This window comes from Eschrichtius robustus, chromosome 3, assembly GCF_028021215.1.
Source record: "Eschrichtius robustus isolate mEscRob2 chromosome 3, mEscRob2.pri, whole genome shotgun sequence".
Taxonomy (NCBI): domain Eukaryota; kingdom Metazoa; phylum Chordata; class Mammalia; order Artiodactyla; family Eschrichtiidae; genus Eschrichtius; species Eschrichtius robustus.
The window spans coordinates 130,483,978-130,500,813 of NC_090826.1; the positions used below are offsets into that span (position 1 = coordinate 130,483,978).

The 16,836-nt window shown below is 37.4% G+C and overlaps 1 protein-coding gene and 1 long non-coding RNA gene across 2 annotated transcripts in view; one reads left to right on the forward strand and one right to left on the reverse strand.

The window, feature by feature from the left end:
* The window catches only part of LOC137761454 (uncharacterized), a 104,899-nt gene extending 88,364 nt beyond the window's left edge, over nt 1–16,535 (forward strand). Inside the window, exons 4-6 of the long non-coding RNA XR_011073419.1 lie at nt 10,351–10,479; nt 13,057–13,241; nt 16,311–16,535. This is a non-coding gene — a long non-coding RNA (uncharacterized lncRNA). The remainder of the gene's footprint in view (nt 1–10,350; nt 10,480–13,056; nt 13,242–16,310) is intronic.
* On the reverse strand, nt 185–8,694 carry TNFSF18 (TNF superfamily member 18). The gene is made up of 3 exons (XM_068538383.1): nt 8,482–8,694; nt 2,770–2,800; nt 185–531 (listed from the first exon to the last, which is right to left on the reverse strand). The coding sequence occupies exons 1-3, from the start codon at nt 8,692–8,694 to the stop codon at nt 185–187; spliced, it is 591 nt and encodes a 196-aa protein (XP_068394484.1).
* Nucleotides 16,536–16,836: the final 301 nt, after the last annotated feature.

Below are 16,836 nucleotides of genomic sequence, written 5' to 3' on the forward strand. Positions count from 1 at the left end.
TTGGTCCTCCCTCTGAGTCTTATTCAGACAGGCATGAGAAATGAAAATCCACATGAAGAGGAGTTCTGTTTGTGTTGATCTGTGTGCCCAGATGAACTGTAGGCACTGAAAATCTTCCTCCTCCGTCCTACCCACTGGTATCTCTGCATGTGCTGAAGAGGACGGAGGAGACCAAATCGAGTCTCTAGGAGATGAACTGGGGATTTGCTAGCAAAAAGATCCCCCAGTATGTGTTATTTTTTAGAACCTGATGTTCAGCGTTGAATATCAAGTCTATTACATCTCCAGCATGGAATTCATAAGCCCCTCCTACGTTCTGGATTGTAGAGTTGTTCGTTAGAGCTTGTATGGGGTCTTCATTCTTACGTAGTAGCACCTCAAAAGGAGCTCGCCCCTTGTAGGCTGTATTGGGAGCCACTTGGCCGTAAATTAAATACAAACCATTCTGAAGTATTTTCAGCCTCCAATCAGCTGTCTTATTCACACAAGAAGGCTCAGGAGAGGGCATTTGCCATTTTGAAGGTAATGGTCCTATAAGACATTTACAAGAAAGGCGGGGGAGAGAAAGAAAAAAAAAAAAAAAGGAAAGCATAGTTATTTAATTATTTCATCTTCTTCCTGATTATAGTTCTTTCCTACTTACCGGATGTTTCTTTACCCGGTCTATACTAGTTCTCTCCAACCACAATTTTAATATTTTAAGTATCTACCTACTCCTTGTTTTAGAGAAATTGCAGCTCCTGAGTGTATCGCTTGCTTGGGGAGTTCTAAGGAAATACATTTGGAATAGGGACACGGGTTAAGTTTTAGGATGGCACTTCATCTCTTGTCAATCGATATTTGTGAAAGGGGAGAAAGGAGGAAGGAAGAGAGGAATCACTCGCCAGGATGGTGATGACCAAAGTTGGCAGTGCAGGATGCATATTTGTCTTTCTCTGTGTAAATACTATTTACTATGTATCACTTTATCAATGAGATCTTCTCATCAATCTGTATAAAATATAGCACTCTCCTGTTACTCTCTCCCTTTACCTTGTTTTTGTTTTCTTCATAGAAGGTGTCACCATCTAGCCTATTATAAATTGTTCATTTGTTCATTGTCTAGCTCATAGCCATTTGAATATAATGTCTTTGAGAACAAGTACTTCTCTATTTTGTCCATTGCTGTATCTTCAGCACCTAAAAGAATTCCTGGTACCCAGTATGTGCTCAATAAATATATCTTGATCGAATGATACAACTGTGTTCCTGAATTAGGTGCACTGTGTCTAAATTATGGCACTTTATGGGTATATATCATTCAAGATACACTTGGACTATCTTTACCCAAACACTCCCAGAATAGCTACTGGTAAATTAATGAGTTTATAAATGGAAATTATTTGACTGTTTAAATATAAGTATCCCTAGTTTATTGCTGTCAAAGGGGATGGGGAAAGGGTCAAGACTTGTTTATTTTCATAGGAATATATGGAATTTACATATTTTCCTAATGTTAATTATTTTACACAGAGGTGTGATTTCAGAATCCCAGGATGTGCTTTTACCTCCCAAAACACTTATCTGGCCTGTTCTCTAATTCTCCATAATTTTTGTTATGGCGTCAAAGCTTTTGTCACATAATTAGAAACCTTGATTTTAAAAAAAGTACCCTGGAAGAGATAACATATTGACAAATTCTTATTTGTATATAAATGTCAGATATAAGGCTCTGAGAGTAGATTCTGAAGGAGAATGAAGGAAAGATCATTAAAGCAAGAAGCAAAGTCTCCCTGTATCTCCAATGAGCCCAGAGCCCAGTAAATTTCTTCCTGCTTGACCATGTAATTGACCATAGGCAAGTCACCAGGAAGAAGTGTCACTGGTTCTCATATTTAATTCTGTGATGGGGGACACTTAAAGACCATCTTAGCATCACTTGAGGTTCTCAACTTTTACCACATCAAAAGAAAATTTCAACATATCATGAGGAGTTTCACTCCATTCACTAGAAAAACAAAAACAAATCACAAAGGCAGAGACAAGTAAAAAGAGACTCCCTAATTTCCACAAAGCAAGGAAGCCTGGCTGTTTGCACTGTATAGGAAAACAGGAGTCGAAGTTAACTCTAGAAATATTCTGCTGTCAGCTGAAAATGACCTTAAACCAGTAAACAACCCAAAATGTATTCATTTCAATTTTGTATGTATTCTAAAAAATGCCCTAAGGCTCCGGAAAACTGTAAACTTTAGTGTGTTTTCTAAGCAAGTACCAGGTCACTATAAAGGAAAGTGACTCAGAAGCTAAGAGGAGAAGAGAAACGAGCAGAGATGTGACCATTCCCCTAACTCTCATTTCTCATCTCTATACTTAGAAACAAAAATCACACCCTATACTCACTCTACTGGACGCTAGCAGTATGTGAAATGTGAGAATGACTTTGAGTTTGTCCCAGGGAAAGGTTGTAGAAATCTGAAACTTGTGCTTATTAAAACACAGAATTAAAAGTAGATTCCTGGATCTCAGATTCCCAGGCCTATGGGAGTGCCTAAGCATTCCAGCCCAGAGATGTGACCTTGAATGTAGTCTTCATCAGGGCATGGGCTTGTCCATCTGGTTCACCTCTGAAGCCTCAGCTCCTAGACAACTGCTTGGCACAAGATAAGCAGTTGTAAATAGTAGCTGAAGGATGACTAAAATAGAATGCATGCTTTCTTAACTCTGGAGCTTGCCTTTTGCATCAAATACTAAGAAAAGTAAAAAAGGAGGTATATGAGACATGTTACTCACCAAACTTTGCAATACAGGGCCCACTGACAGTCTGTAAGGGAAGAAGAAGAATTGGTCAGGATGATGACAGTGTCACAACTTTCTTGATCGATTTATTTAGAGCCTCTGATTCCTGAAGCCGACTTCTTTTCCCTAGCCACATGAAAAAATCCCTCCCTCCCCCTTGTTTTGGATCTCTCAGCTTTCCTTTACAGATGGCTGGCGCCTTCCTTTACCTTTCACTACCCAGCTACCTTTTGGGTCTTCTAGGGAAAAGTTAAGAACTCCTTTTATCCACCTAATCTCTACCCACAGTACAGCTATTTGACCTTGGACTCTCCTCATCTTGGGCTATAGAAATTTTCTATAAATAATAGTCTCTGCATCCCAGTGACTTCACAAGATGGTCCACTGTCACGTGAGAAGAAAATAATAGAATTTCTATTTATATTTTAAATAACAAATTAAGCTATAGAAATATTTACATTTCAGATTGATAATGTCACGACTATTTAATATTCAGACAATCATGCATCATATACAGTGACTGAAATACCCTGAGGAGATCTCAGTTTCAAACTGTTGCAACATACCACAGTTTACATGCTACAGGAAGCCACCAGTGTGGTTGATTTTATAAATACAGATATTTAAATACTAAAGGCTTTAAGATACTTAGTAGTAAGGTAAGGTATACCCACACATTTTGTACCATGTAAAGTTCATTTGTTTCCTTGTGGCAAAGGGCTTAAGAGACTTTTCGAGCTTAAACATGATATCAGTTTTTCTTTTATAGGATTTCTCTGGCTGCTATGCTAGAAATAAATTGAAAGGTGACAAAAGCAAAAGCAGTGAGACAAGCTAAGAGATCAGTGTAATCATCTATGCAAGAAAGCATGGTGCCTCTGACCAAGGTGCTAGCCGTGGAGATGGTGATGAGTGATTGGAAACTGAGCCAACAGGAGTTCCTGACATGGATATGGATAAGAAAATGAGAAGAGACAAAGATGACACCAAGATTTGGGGCATGAGTAATTAGAAAGATAAAACTGTTGATCACTGAAATGAGCAAGATTTAAGAGGAGTAAATTGGGGGGAAAAGAGTCATGAGTTCATTTTTAGACATGTCAAGTTTGTGATGCTTATTAGATATCCAGGTAGGAGTGTCAAGAAGGTAGTTAGATCTGTAAGGATGGAATTTAAGGAGTTCTGATAATATAAATTTAAGAGTCTTCAGCTTCTGTGTGGTGCTTAAAGATATGAGACTGTATAAGAGCATCAAGTCAGTGGGTACAGACAGACAGGAGTACTGGGGCACTGTAATGTTTAGAAGTCAGGAAATAAGAAAGAACCCTCAAAGGAGCCTACGAAGGAAAGGCCACCTTGGTAAGGATTTTAATTATAGACCGTGGAATTTAAGTTGTCTAAGGAAGGAAGAAAAATCATGAATGGAGTGATGGGACAATATTTTTTTTAATTTTATTTTTTTTATACAGCAGGTTCTTACTAGTTATCTGTTTTATACATATTAGTGCATATATGTCAATCCTAATCTCCCAATTCATCCCACCACCCTGCCCCCAACTTGGGACAATATTATTTTAATTTAAAAAAAAGAACTTTGCACTATTGAATGATGGATTTAAAATTTAGTGTCATAACGTGGTAAGCACACTCAAAAATGCATTCCTCCATTTTGATCTATATTTCTTCATGAGGTAATTTTTCAGTTATGACGGTCAAAACCATGAATCAAGGTAAGGTAAATTAACCTAGACTATAACTTTCAAATTATTATATTAAAAAGTGTTAAACTAAGATTAAGAAAATAAAAGAAACACATTTATCAAATTACTTTACTAAAATATTATTTCAATTATTTTAGAAATCTTTATATTATATATTTGCATATTATATAACTATAACATTTTGGTAAAAGCAAAATGGTTTTGCACTGTGAATAAACAACATTAAGCATATTATTTGGTTCATCCTTATAAATTTCTATTGTGTATCTTTTTAATTTACAGAGTATTAGAACTTGTATAAAACTTACAATAAATTAGCATGTATATTGGGATTGTACTCTAGAACATTTTGTTGATAGAGAGGTGCAATCAAAAAGGTTGGGAATCACTGTTCTAGGAGATATATCACTGGATTCCTACAATTGCTTTTGCTCTTGCAATTATTTCATCCTTACTTTGGGATTTCTTAGAAGAGATGTTAAAATTCAATTTAGTTTAGCCCATAATAGGCATGTGATAGGGACTCAACTTCAATTTTCTCACTTATAAAATGGGGGAAATAGCAGCACCTAGCCCATTGAGGTTGTTTATGAGTTTAAATGAGATAATTCTTATAAAGGATTTTGCCCAGATATTCTGTCTTGTCCTGCTTATTAAGTATTAGTGTTTTGATAATGATGCTGATTATAATGAAGAATTAAAACTTTAAGCACCTACATTCCCAACATTATACTAGCATTGTAAGCAAGAGAAACTAATGTCATCTATGGTCCTTGCCTCTTAAAAAGTTTATCATCTTTCTAGAAAGACATGATTAAACACATGAAGGGATTGGATAACAATCTAAATACAAAAGAGTTCCAAAATATGTGCCACAGGTAACCTCTATGTTGTCTACTCTCATGGATAAAGAGTGTGAGGAGAAACCTAATGCCACAGACAAATTAATTGCCAGAGACAGAAATCCTGGATACTGCAGAAATCCTGTAGGCTGCTTTAATGTCTATTTAGAACTATAGAAACCACCACTGTGCATTCTGTCATTACTGCCACAAATGAAAATCTGTCTAATCACAAAAATCCTCTGTTTGGTAGTGAGGCATAGTCTTTGGCCGAGGAAGTGGAATAGATAAGCAAGGAATACCCATTTTGTTAAAAGGCTTTTTTAACTTTATCTTCATTGTAAAGTCATTAATAATAATGGTGCAAATATGAATCACTACCATCCACTGAGAGCCTACTATGGGTCAGGCACTGTACTATCTATCTATCTCATTAATTCTTACCACAACTCTGTGAAATAACCAACACACACATTTTCAGATGAGGAAACAAGAAGGAGAAGGATTATGTAACTAGCCCAAGGTCATGCAGCTGATGAGAGGCCAGGCTAAGATACAAACAGAGCCTGACTCAAAAGTCTCACCCCTACCACTCTGTGGAGCAGTTTGTATTTCTAATTTTGGTGATGTTTGGAAGGAGTGGGTATCCACTTATAAAGAAGCATATGGGACTTTCAGTTGAGTTAATTTATTTTTTGCTTAGAAGGATCAGTTGCTCTTGTAACCCCATTGTGATTTAAGCCCAGATTTACATACTTGGGTTAATAAATAAACTTAATAATTATTTCTCCAAACCAAGTCTAATCAGATCATCATTTGGAAATAGAATCTACTCTGCTTTTAAGTACAAGCACAACTTTCCCTTTTGAAAGTATCCTTCATTTCATTGAAGCAGGGGACTCTCCTGACATTTGGTTTCTTAGAGACAATTTCTATGAGGTTATTTTCATCTAGGGACGGACCAACTCCTTGGGCTCATAACCGATTCTTTCAGTGAAATGTCTTCTGAATGAAGAGGGGGAAAAAAGAAAAAAAGAATTCTCCCAAGGAAATTTCTGTTGATTTCGAAGGAGCCAACCTTCCTGTCTAACACTTTTTGAATTAGTGCCTAGAGAGGCTGGAAAGTGGGGTTTTTGTATATAAAAACCAGAGTGGAGACTGAAATAATGTAAACTCCAAGGTCGTGGAGCATTATGAGGAGGTGGAAGTGGCCACCTCATAATGACTCATCACCCACCAGCCATTCAGTCCTCTTTTCCAAAAATACTAATCTGTGGCCAATAGGGAAAAAGAAGTGCAGGCAAGTGGAAAGTGGAATACAGGAGCTAATATCATTCCACTGTCTGCCAGGCATTGGCTTTTCCCATGGGAACTAAGCCTCCCTGGCATTCTGTCAGGACAATATCCTGAAAACCTTTCAAACTTCCCCAAATTTGGTACAAACTCTGGGCTATTTCTTTAGAGGCGGAACCTTTCATTGAGAAGCTGCATATTGTCTAGGAGAGAGAATCTGGAATCAGAGCTCAAACACAGGGGATTGATCAAATTCAGTTCTGGCAAGAAGTATCCTAGTATGAGCCCACCTCCTTCCCTTTGCAAGAGCAGTTGTGTGCCTTTGAGAAAGGCACTTCCTTCTCTCCCAGGCACTGGTTCCCCAGTCACACACAGGAAATGATGACACTAGAACATATCTTGTGTTCTTCACAGTCATCTGGCTAATAGGACGTGAGGTTTGGAGAAGGAAAAGGCACTTCCAGATTTAAGTTGTTGCTATTCTCACCCTTCCCCTTCTTCAGAAATCTAAACACTCAGAATTCCTGACAATTCTTTTTTTTTTTTTCTGCTCAAAGCTTCACTGTTCCAGAAAGTTCAGAGTTCTGCTTGATACATTCCTGAGACAGTGGGGATGTGATTACAGATTCCTCTGTTGTACTCACTTGTGTACAAATTAATGGGCTACTGTGTAAAAACTTGGCCAAAGCTATACTTACCCTAAGTTAACATCAGCAACTACAATGTACTGCTTCCTCCTGTATCTTTTCTCAATTGCTTTCAAATATCTGAAGTAGTAAAACCATATCTTTGAAATTTTAACTGACCAATCCCCCTTAGAAAAATGTTTCTACAGTCACTGATTTCATATCACAGCCCTTTCTGAGATGGTCATGTACTACCTTACTCTTTGCAAGGCTCAGAATCTTTAGATGTACCCAGGAATTAGCTAAATCCTAAATTAAATAAAGCATTTCTTATTTTCTTTTTGGTCAATGCTATGTAGTCAACAGTCACATTTCTACTAAGAATCTCATGTACCTCCCTTCCCTTCACTAGACCCACAACTTGGATTGGAGCTCAGTGGGAAATTCCTGATAAGCATCAGGGCCTTCCCAAATAAGAAAGTATTTCCTCCTTCCTCCATGAAGCCTTCCCTGATCAACCTAGCCCAAAGTCAGTGACCCCCTCTTGACCTCCTAAAGCATTTATGTTCTATACTGTCCTTAGCTAAATTATTAATCACTGTATTTTATAGCTAGAAGGGACATTATAATGAACAAATCCATTTGCCTACCACCATTTTTCAGATGAAGAAACTGAGAACCAGAAAGATTAGACGCCTTTCAGATGCATACAGCTAGGTATTGAGAGACAGAGAATCCATATCTTCTTACTCCTAGTTCAGTGCCATTTCCCTCCTCAAAGATACGCTAACCATCTGTAACTTACCTTATTGTCTTTTATTATCTTTTTGTGTCTTTTTCCACAGTAAGAGTGTAGCTTTCACCCCATTCCTTGAGGGCAAGCATTGTGTTTTACGTCCTCTTATTCCACCAAGAGCAGAGTTCCAGAAAGGGAGAAAACACTCCACAGACATCTGTCAATTGACTGATTATTTGATTCCATCTAACTTAGTTCTGCAGCTAACATTTAGTATTTTCTACTACCTTTCATCTTAAACACTTAGATAAGCCTCAAAAGCCATATTGCTGTGACAAAATTGGAATTATATTTACATTATCTGTACCCACATGACTCTTTCTTCCAACTAGCTCTAACAATACTGAGTGACAATGATAATAACTAGACTTAATAAAAGAAAAAAGGAGTATAATAAATAGCAACCTTAGGTACTGTTGTCTCCTTACCTTGAGTGGAAGACAAGTAAAGATTAGTGTACTGAAGGAGCAAAGTAATAGCAAAATAACTGTTGTTGAGTAGAGTAGCCATTTCTTCCAGGATGGTCTCTGTGCTCCTTGAGGACTTGAATGGCCTAAAGGCATATTCTCCAGGTGGCTCAAATTCATTCTTTGCAGGAATGAGAGCTGTGGAAAGCAAACATTCACAAGTGATGAGCACATGGTGCAAGGAGTCAGTTTTGTAGTATTATGGTAATTAGTAGTGGGTGTAAGAGGCGGGGTTTTCCTTCTGATTCTGTGTGTTGGAAAATGATACTCCTAGGCTAAGTGCTGATTCTCATTTGGCACCAGGCCAAATGCACTGAAAGGAAGAGAGGACTAAAAGGGAACACAAACACAGAGGACAAAATACAAAACAAAACAAGAGAAGTTAAGAGGGGGGAAAAAAATTATTTCCTGAAGCAAGAGGAACTATGGAACTGTGCAGTATTACAAATTATTCCAGATAAGAAAATCACTTTTTGTAAGAAAAAATAAAGTTCAAGATTAAGCCCTATCATACTCCAAATATCATACATGTGTGAGGCAGTAGATCAGGGAGCTAGGGAGACTGGGATGCATGGTTTGGAAAAACTAGTTTCATCAATTTCTAGTGTATAAAATGTGTTCATTCTGAGTGTGTTTTGTGTTTGGTAATTGCAATCATTGTTGCTTTTGTTGTGGTCATCCATTTACAATGCTTGGTGTCAGTTTATTTATCTCTTGTAAAAATAAAATACAGTGTGTGTGAAAAGAAAAAAAATGTGTTCGTTCTGAGATGGTCTCTAGAAAACACCAAGTGTATTACTAGAATTTAATTTTTAAAATATGTCAATACAACAAGCTTAATTCTTTTATGTCTCACCATTTAAAAACTCTGAAAATTCAATGCTGGCATCAAATAGAAATAAAGTTATACAAAAGGATATATTCTTGCACCCTGTCCTCCAGTCTGAGCTTACACTCTATTCCAAAAACCTTGAGTTTTCTTCCTGGCACCAAAAATACCAATTTACTACAAAATTGAGGAAGTTCCCTGGTTCTCTGTACCTCAGTCTTTCCATCTGTTAAATGGAATGCCTACCTTTTTTTTTTACACAGTGCCAGAATCATGTTCTAGAAAGAACATGGACTTTTAAACCAGACAGACCTGAGAGGGGGGCCTGGTGTTGCCCAGCCCTTATCTGCTCAGTGGCCTGCAGCATGTTACTTGACTTCTTTGTTTCCGTCCTTGTAAATGGAGAAAATTTCCACTTCATAAGGCTTTTTTGAGAATGAAATAGATGTGAAGGTTTGGCTCATAAGAAGTGTTCCATAAGTGTTTCTCTCTTCTCCACCCTTCTGAGAGATGTTAAGACTGAGTCAATTATGAAATTCTAGAAAAGAATGATTTTTTTAATATTTGCCACAGGGTGTAACTCAACTGAAGTTCATTTAAATAAAAGGAGGTAAAATGAAAGTATTTTGAAGAAAAACTTTCTAATCTAAGAATCAAAGATGTTTTAAATTAGGGAAAAAGCCTAGAGATTGAACATCCTCATTTCTGAAAGAAGACGCTAAGGATAATAGAAGTTGAGAGGTGTATCACACCACTAATGGCTGGGTAACAGTGGAGTGGGGACCTGAGCCCAAGGATACTATCTTTTAACCCAATCATGTTTGTTTGGTTTTTTTTGTTTTTTTAGTACCACACTAATTGTAGCAATATTTCTCACTGAGTTGTCAGATTTAATTTGGCTCTATTTTACCTTGATCAATAAAGTATCTCTGAAGAAAAGAGTCACTGAGTCACACGGGAATAATTTTTTAATACAACAATGTTTTGTGGCTCTCTCCTAGATGCTGTGATGCAGAGATGAACAGCAAAATGACTCCAGAAGAGTGATGCATTCTACCTACAACTCTTCCCTTGTATCATGTCTGAAATGCATATGCACCAGCACAGAATTTAAAACTGACCACTGAAAAGTCAGTCTATTTCCTCTGTGTTTCTGACTTGTTCTTTCCCCTGATTCCTCTCCAAATTTTAGATGGAAGTGCCTCTGCTTGCTCAATTCAGTTAATATTTATTTAAATAAGGAACTGTTCCAAATAAAATCCAGTTCCTTCTTCTGCCCTTAACTAAGATTAGGCTCTGGAATATCCTGATTAATTATTTTAACCTTCTGAACATATCTTTAAAAAGATGACATGCTTATCTCAAGAAGAATACATTCCAAGCACAAGGAACTATATTCAGTATCTTGTAATAACCCATAATGGAAGAGAATGTTAAAAGAAGAACATAAATATTTGTATATATATGTATAACTGAATCACTGTACTGTGAGAGAGCATTAGATAGACATTGGATTCCTCCAGAATCAGGTCTGCAGTCCCTGCCACATTCCCCTTATATACTATTTACCATGACTTTATGCTGTGATAGTGTATGGCGTGGCCTATTCAGTGAGAAATATTCAGTGTGTCAGAACTCAGTCAGGAGCACTACACAGCTGATTTTGCCTACTCTAGATATCAGAGTATTCGTTGTTGGAACAAATAAGGCCCAGGTGGCCTGAAGATACATACATAAATGGATGATAGATAGGTAAGAGAAAATAGACAGACATAACACATAAATATGGTTTTAAACTTGGAATTTTATGAAGGCAACAACAGTCTCTGTTAAGATTAATAAACGCCTACTCTGTAAAGAGAATTGTGTAAGCTCTATACATAAATAGATATATATGTACACATATAAATACATATTTACATACATATACATATTTACATATTATATGTACAATAAATTCTAAAAGGTATATGGAGACATATCAATCTTCAGATCATTCTCTCTAAGGAACTAGTAACAACTCTAACCAGGGTGGTCTAGGAAACAGTTTGAATTAAGATTATGTTTTTCTTCCATGACTTGGGGATCCTCTTCTATACCCTAAATTCTCTTGTTCTGTGCTGTTTTTGCATGTCCATTTTTTTGGAGCCCTTCCCAAATTCTTCATTGTTTGTCTATGTTTTACTGAATCAAGTACAGTCTTTAAGCAACAAGTCTATTGACAAATTTCCATGGAAGCCTTCCTGTTCCAGGTACCTGCCTTACCACTAATCTTTGAGAAAGGCTGTGTGGGGTTGTATGTCCCTGTCTAGCCTGAGTTCTCTTTGTGAGTGGCTTCTTGTTGTCTTGGGGAGGTGTGGGGGGCTGTCCTCTCTAGCCTAACCAGTATTGTGTCAGTATCCCAGCATCTCCCGGAAGGAGCATCTTAAACACCTTTTGATGGGAAGGATTACTTCCTGCTTGGAATCTGGACTGAAAATAGATTTTCCGTTATGCAACATGGCATAACACTTCCTAATTAAAACCATCAAACATCACCCTAGAAGCCATAATGAAAGGGATTTGCTATTAAAGCATATCTTGCCCAATATCAAATGGATCACCAGAGAACTATATTTCACCTATCAACCAAATTAAATAAGAGGGTCTTAATATTCCTGAGACTAAGCATCTCCCAAATCTCCTGGATTTCCTTGGGTAGCCCTGGCAGATGGGGATGGGAGAGGTTTTTTTCCCTTTATGATTCAACTCGTTTTCCTCATTTGACAAACTACCAAACACGAGCTCCACCAGTGGAAAACAATCAGCACATTCACTGTATTCAACACCCAACTGTGACACGTGTTCATACAGAAATCTGGGAGACACTTTCTCTTCTGGTTTTCCATTTTTAATACTGGTCTTACACCATCCAATTTAGATACTCTGGCTCATGGCTAGATTGGTTGGTTTTGGCACTGAGAACCTACATGAGTAAAGAAACGTTTTGGTTTTTCTATATGAAATGATTCCAAAATATAGCAAAAGAACGTTATCCCCCTTGCTCATTTAGAAAATATTATTGACTGCCTTCTACGTACCAAGTATGTAGAGATCTTAAGTACTAATAGAAAAGGGCCAGTCCATATCTTCAAATTTCTTATCACTTTTGGTTTGGTTTGGTTTTTAAAGGTAGCTAGGGAAAGAGACAAATATACAAAGCAATATGGGGAGAAGTGTGTAATAGGATAAGAACCAAATACCTGACCTCACTTGGGTTAAGGGCAAGTTTTATAAAGGAGGCAATGACTAGGCTGATATATATGTCTAAAGAGATGTTACCAGGTGAAAAAACCTCATAATATCCCACTCCCCTAAGCTAATCAATTTGTATAAATTTACTAATATGATATATATTGATAATATATATTTATATATTATGCTATCAGCAAATTATGTATGCTATATATAGTACAATGTATATATATATATATTGTGTGTGTAGTCTTACAGTGTTTCAGGCACTTTACTTGGCAATGGAGAAATCAGGAGTATGACAGGACCTCTGATCTTAAGGAATCCATTGTCTGGTAATTGCTGGTTCTCTTACATTTGAGTCTTCTAAACTTGCATTGAAAACATGTTTCAATTTCAAGACAAGTTTCACTTATTTCTCTTTTCTTTTTTTCTTTCTGTATGATTTTATGTAACTTTCCCAACTTCCTAAGTGAGAATTACCAAAGCATCTGGAGTTGTTCAGGCCAAGATACTCGTCCATCTGGTTTGAGGACTCCAGCCCTGAATGGATGTCCCACTATAAAGAGGAAATCTCAGGCTGGTATGCCAATGGAAAAAATGCCGAATCACAGACAACACTGTGGAATGCTGCTTGATGAACTGGTGCCAGCTGAAGGTAGCAGGCAGCTTCCCTTAGCTAAATAAAGAATAAACAACCCTGAAGAGTTAGCTATGAATATTATGGAAAGATAAGGCCTAAGGTATTTCAGGTCTTTCATCACCCAGCAAGCCTAAGGAAAATCTCTTTGGCTGAAAGTAAGGATATTCTCCACCCAACACATACACGGCCTCTTACATCCTCTCCTGGTCCCTCATCTCATGAATTCCTAGATTTTGTCATGTACCAGCTGCTCTGATGGCAACACCACTGAGCGTTGATTTCAAATGTAAACCATAAAAAAAAAAGATAGAAAATTATAAAGAGTAAAAACAAGAAAAATATATATTAAAAGCCTATTCTCTTCCAGTCACTGTGTTTAAAGTTTAAACTTTCACATGCATTATTAGGTTTATTTAATCTTCACAACATTAGAAAGTAGCCCTTATTAGTCCCATTTTACAGATGAGAAAATTGAGGTTAAGAGATGTTTAAGAACTTAACCAAAGTCACAAAACTACTAAAATTCAAATCCAAATCTGTCTAACTCTAAACCCTATTTTTTCCATTCTGTCTTGATGCATTAATAAGTACCTGAACTTGGCTTTAGTAGGGGAAGGATTTTAAAATGAGAAACAATTTACAATGTTAAGGATCCTTATGTGCTCCATTTCTGAATATGATATCTACTAATATATCTTTTGAAGAAAAAGCTCTTACTAAATAGTACTATCTTTTTCAAACAGGCGTAATTCTTTGCTTTGTCTTCAATTTCAAATTCTTCTTTTTATTCCTTCTTAATCTCAAAATGACTCAGGTTTCCAGACAGAGCCAGAGTTAAAATCAAATTTTAAATTAGGATGAAGATAGTACTTGCTATTTCCAGTTCCAAAACTATTTCCAGCCAAAAAATTTCCTTAAGCAATTTTTCTTAGCAAAAAGAGAAAAAGAAACCCTTTATACTTTAATACTGTATATATAGCAAGCATTTACTTTAAATTTTATCCATATTAATTTAACAAAGAGAGTAATAGTAGTAAAATTTGTGGGCAAATACAGAGTCAGAGGGAGTATTAATTAAAAGAGAAATTTAGAGCCGAGTATAATTGTGGGACCCCAATGGACGGGTTAGTTGTGGTAGTTTCAACGTAGAAGAAAATAGAGGTCCCAGAAGGCTTAAAGGGAAGATAGGACAGTAACTGTGGTAAAGATGACAGATGATTTCAACAATCATTAGTCATTCATGAATATGCTGAAAACACAAAGACTGGTGTGAAGATTCTTCTGATAGTAACAATGTTGACAGCAATCACAGCGGCAACAACAGCTAACCTTGTTTGAGCACCGTCTGTCTTTTAAGTAGGAGTTGATCAGCCCATAATAAAGACTTGACCATGCTGATCTGAAGTCAACCAAGTTGTAAGACCTTTTTAGGTTCAGAGTAGGAAATATGCAAATTCACCATCAATTTGTATTTATATGAACACATAAAGTATGCGGTTTGCAAGTGAATGGAGGGACAAGAAAACTAAATGGTATGGACTTCTGAAATGAATGAGCCAAGGAAAGGAGACATGGTTCCTGGCTTTTCCAAGTCCATCCTGCCTTTGTCTACCTCAGTCTCATATAGTGGCTTGAAGCTAGTGGACATGGGGAGGCAAGAACTTCCCAGCTTATATTGCTCTGCAGTGTTTTGAGGTAGGAGAAAGAGCTTTAGGAAAAGCACCTAAATTTTCCCATTATTACTCTCATCCTTAAATTAATATGAAGGATAAAATTTAAAATAAATGCACACACATATTATAGTTCTATTCATTTCCAACCACATAATAAAGTAGCCAGATTTCTTAAGTATTTATTTAGTTGCTATGTTCACACACAAAGAAAATGGCAGAATACTTGGACACTTCTGAATCTAAAGTTGAAACCAAGCAGAACCCTGCGCACACCCCGGCCCCTCTATGTCCCCTGCCTCTTGTTTGTAGAAAAGTTAAAATCTCCCAGGCCTCCCTGAGTCACAAATGAGCAGGCTCAAGCAGTTAATGATTAGGACAATAGAGTTGTAACAGGGAGGAGCCAATTTCGACTCCATGTTGAATCTGTTTCTTTGACTTTAACCTTCGCTTTTCATTGCTTTTGTTATTATAATCATACATAATGGCCTGCCTCCGGGAACCCTACCCACCTGTGGGTAGCTGCAAGAAGGAAGAAATTAACACATCCCCTCCCTGAGGATGGCCATTCCAGGAGATGTTTTGCAAGACTGATGGCCCTTTTTACTTTACTTCTTCCCCGCCTCTCCCTCTCTATTCTGCCTTTTTTACTTCACTTCCTTCTCTGATTCTATAAAAAACTGACCCCAATAAGATGGTTTTTTGGGGACCCTAATCCGCCATCTTCTTGGTCTGCCGGCTTTCCGAATAAAGTCGTATTCCTTGCCTCTACACCTCGTCTGCTAATTTACTGGCCTGTCGTGAGGCCAGCAGAGTAAGCTTGGACTCAGTAACAGAGTCACAGACTCTTTCAGTGCCTGATGCACATTCCTGAGTTGTTTTACAGATACTATCACTGCCACCAGAGGAAAAAGCTAACTGCACGTTAACCAGACTGTAACCATGACATAAACTGCTCCATCTTGAGCAGTACTGAATCTATGGCTAGCACAATTCCAAGAACTGGCCTCAAGAGAATGGGATTAACACTATTGCTCATAATAATCTATATCTTGGTGGGCATCAAAATAATTGTAGCTTGCTCTGCCCATATATGTAAACAGGCAACTAAAACTGTCAACAAAAAGATGCTACAGACACATGTCTACTTCTTCCACTCTAAGAATACAAAGCCCTTTGTCAGCATGAAGAAGTTACAGAAGACAGACCTTTGCCCATAATTCCATAGAAATGGAATGATGTCTGACAGTGGGGATTTGTAAGCAGCTTTTTGCAGGAAAGAGCTCTTTGCAGGAGATCCCTTTTGTCTTGTCACTTTAGCAAAGCTATATTTTAACTAACCTCTGACCTAAGCACATTTTTCAAATCTTTTGATCACACAAAGCCTTGCCTAACCTGTTGGTTCTTTCCTTAGATCAAAGAAATAGAGGTGAAGAATAAGTAATTAACAGATGACGAGATCTTTTCTCCAGCTTCCCGTTCAGTAATCTCATGAACAAACTGTGTGAACAAGATAGCATCTGTAGAAAGATCACAAGGAGTCAACAAGCCTGCACCCAGTGGGAGATGGTGATGAATCTGACCCTCTATCTCAATGATTAACTGAGATTACTTCCCCATTTTCCCTTTAAAAACTTTCATGGCCAAACAGAATCTTCAGAGTTGGTCCTAGGACATGAGTCCACCTTCTCCCCAGATTGCTGGCCTTCTGATTAAAACAACCTCTCCGTTCCTACCAGCACTTGTCTCCTGAGTATTGATTTTTGAGCAGCAAGCACCAGACCTGAGTTTGGTAACAAAATGTGAGTGTACAGATGGTATCATTGGGATGTTCTTTTGTCATCTTGTAATCCTAGAATGTAAAAGTTGGAAAGGATTACTTTAATTCCCTCAATTTTCCATTGAGGGAACTGTGGACACAGAACCTACTTAAGACTCTT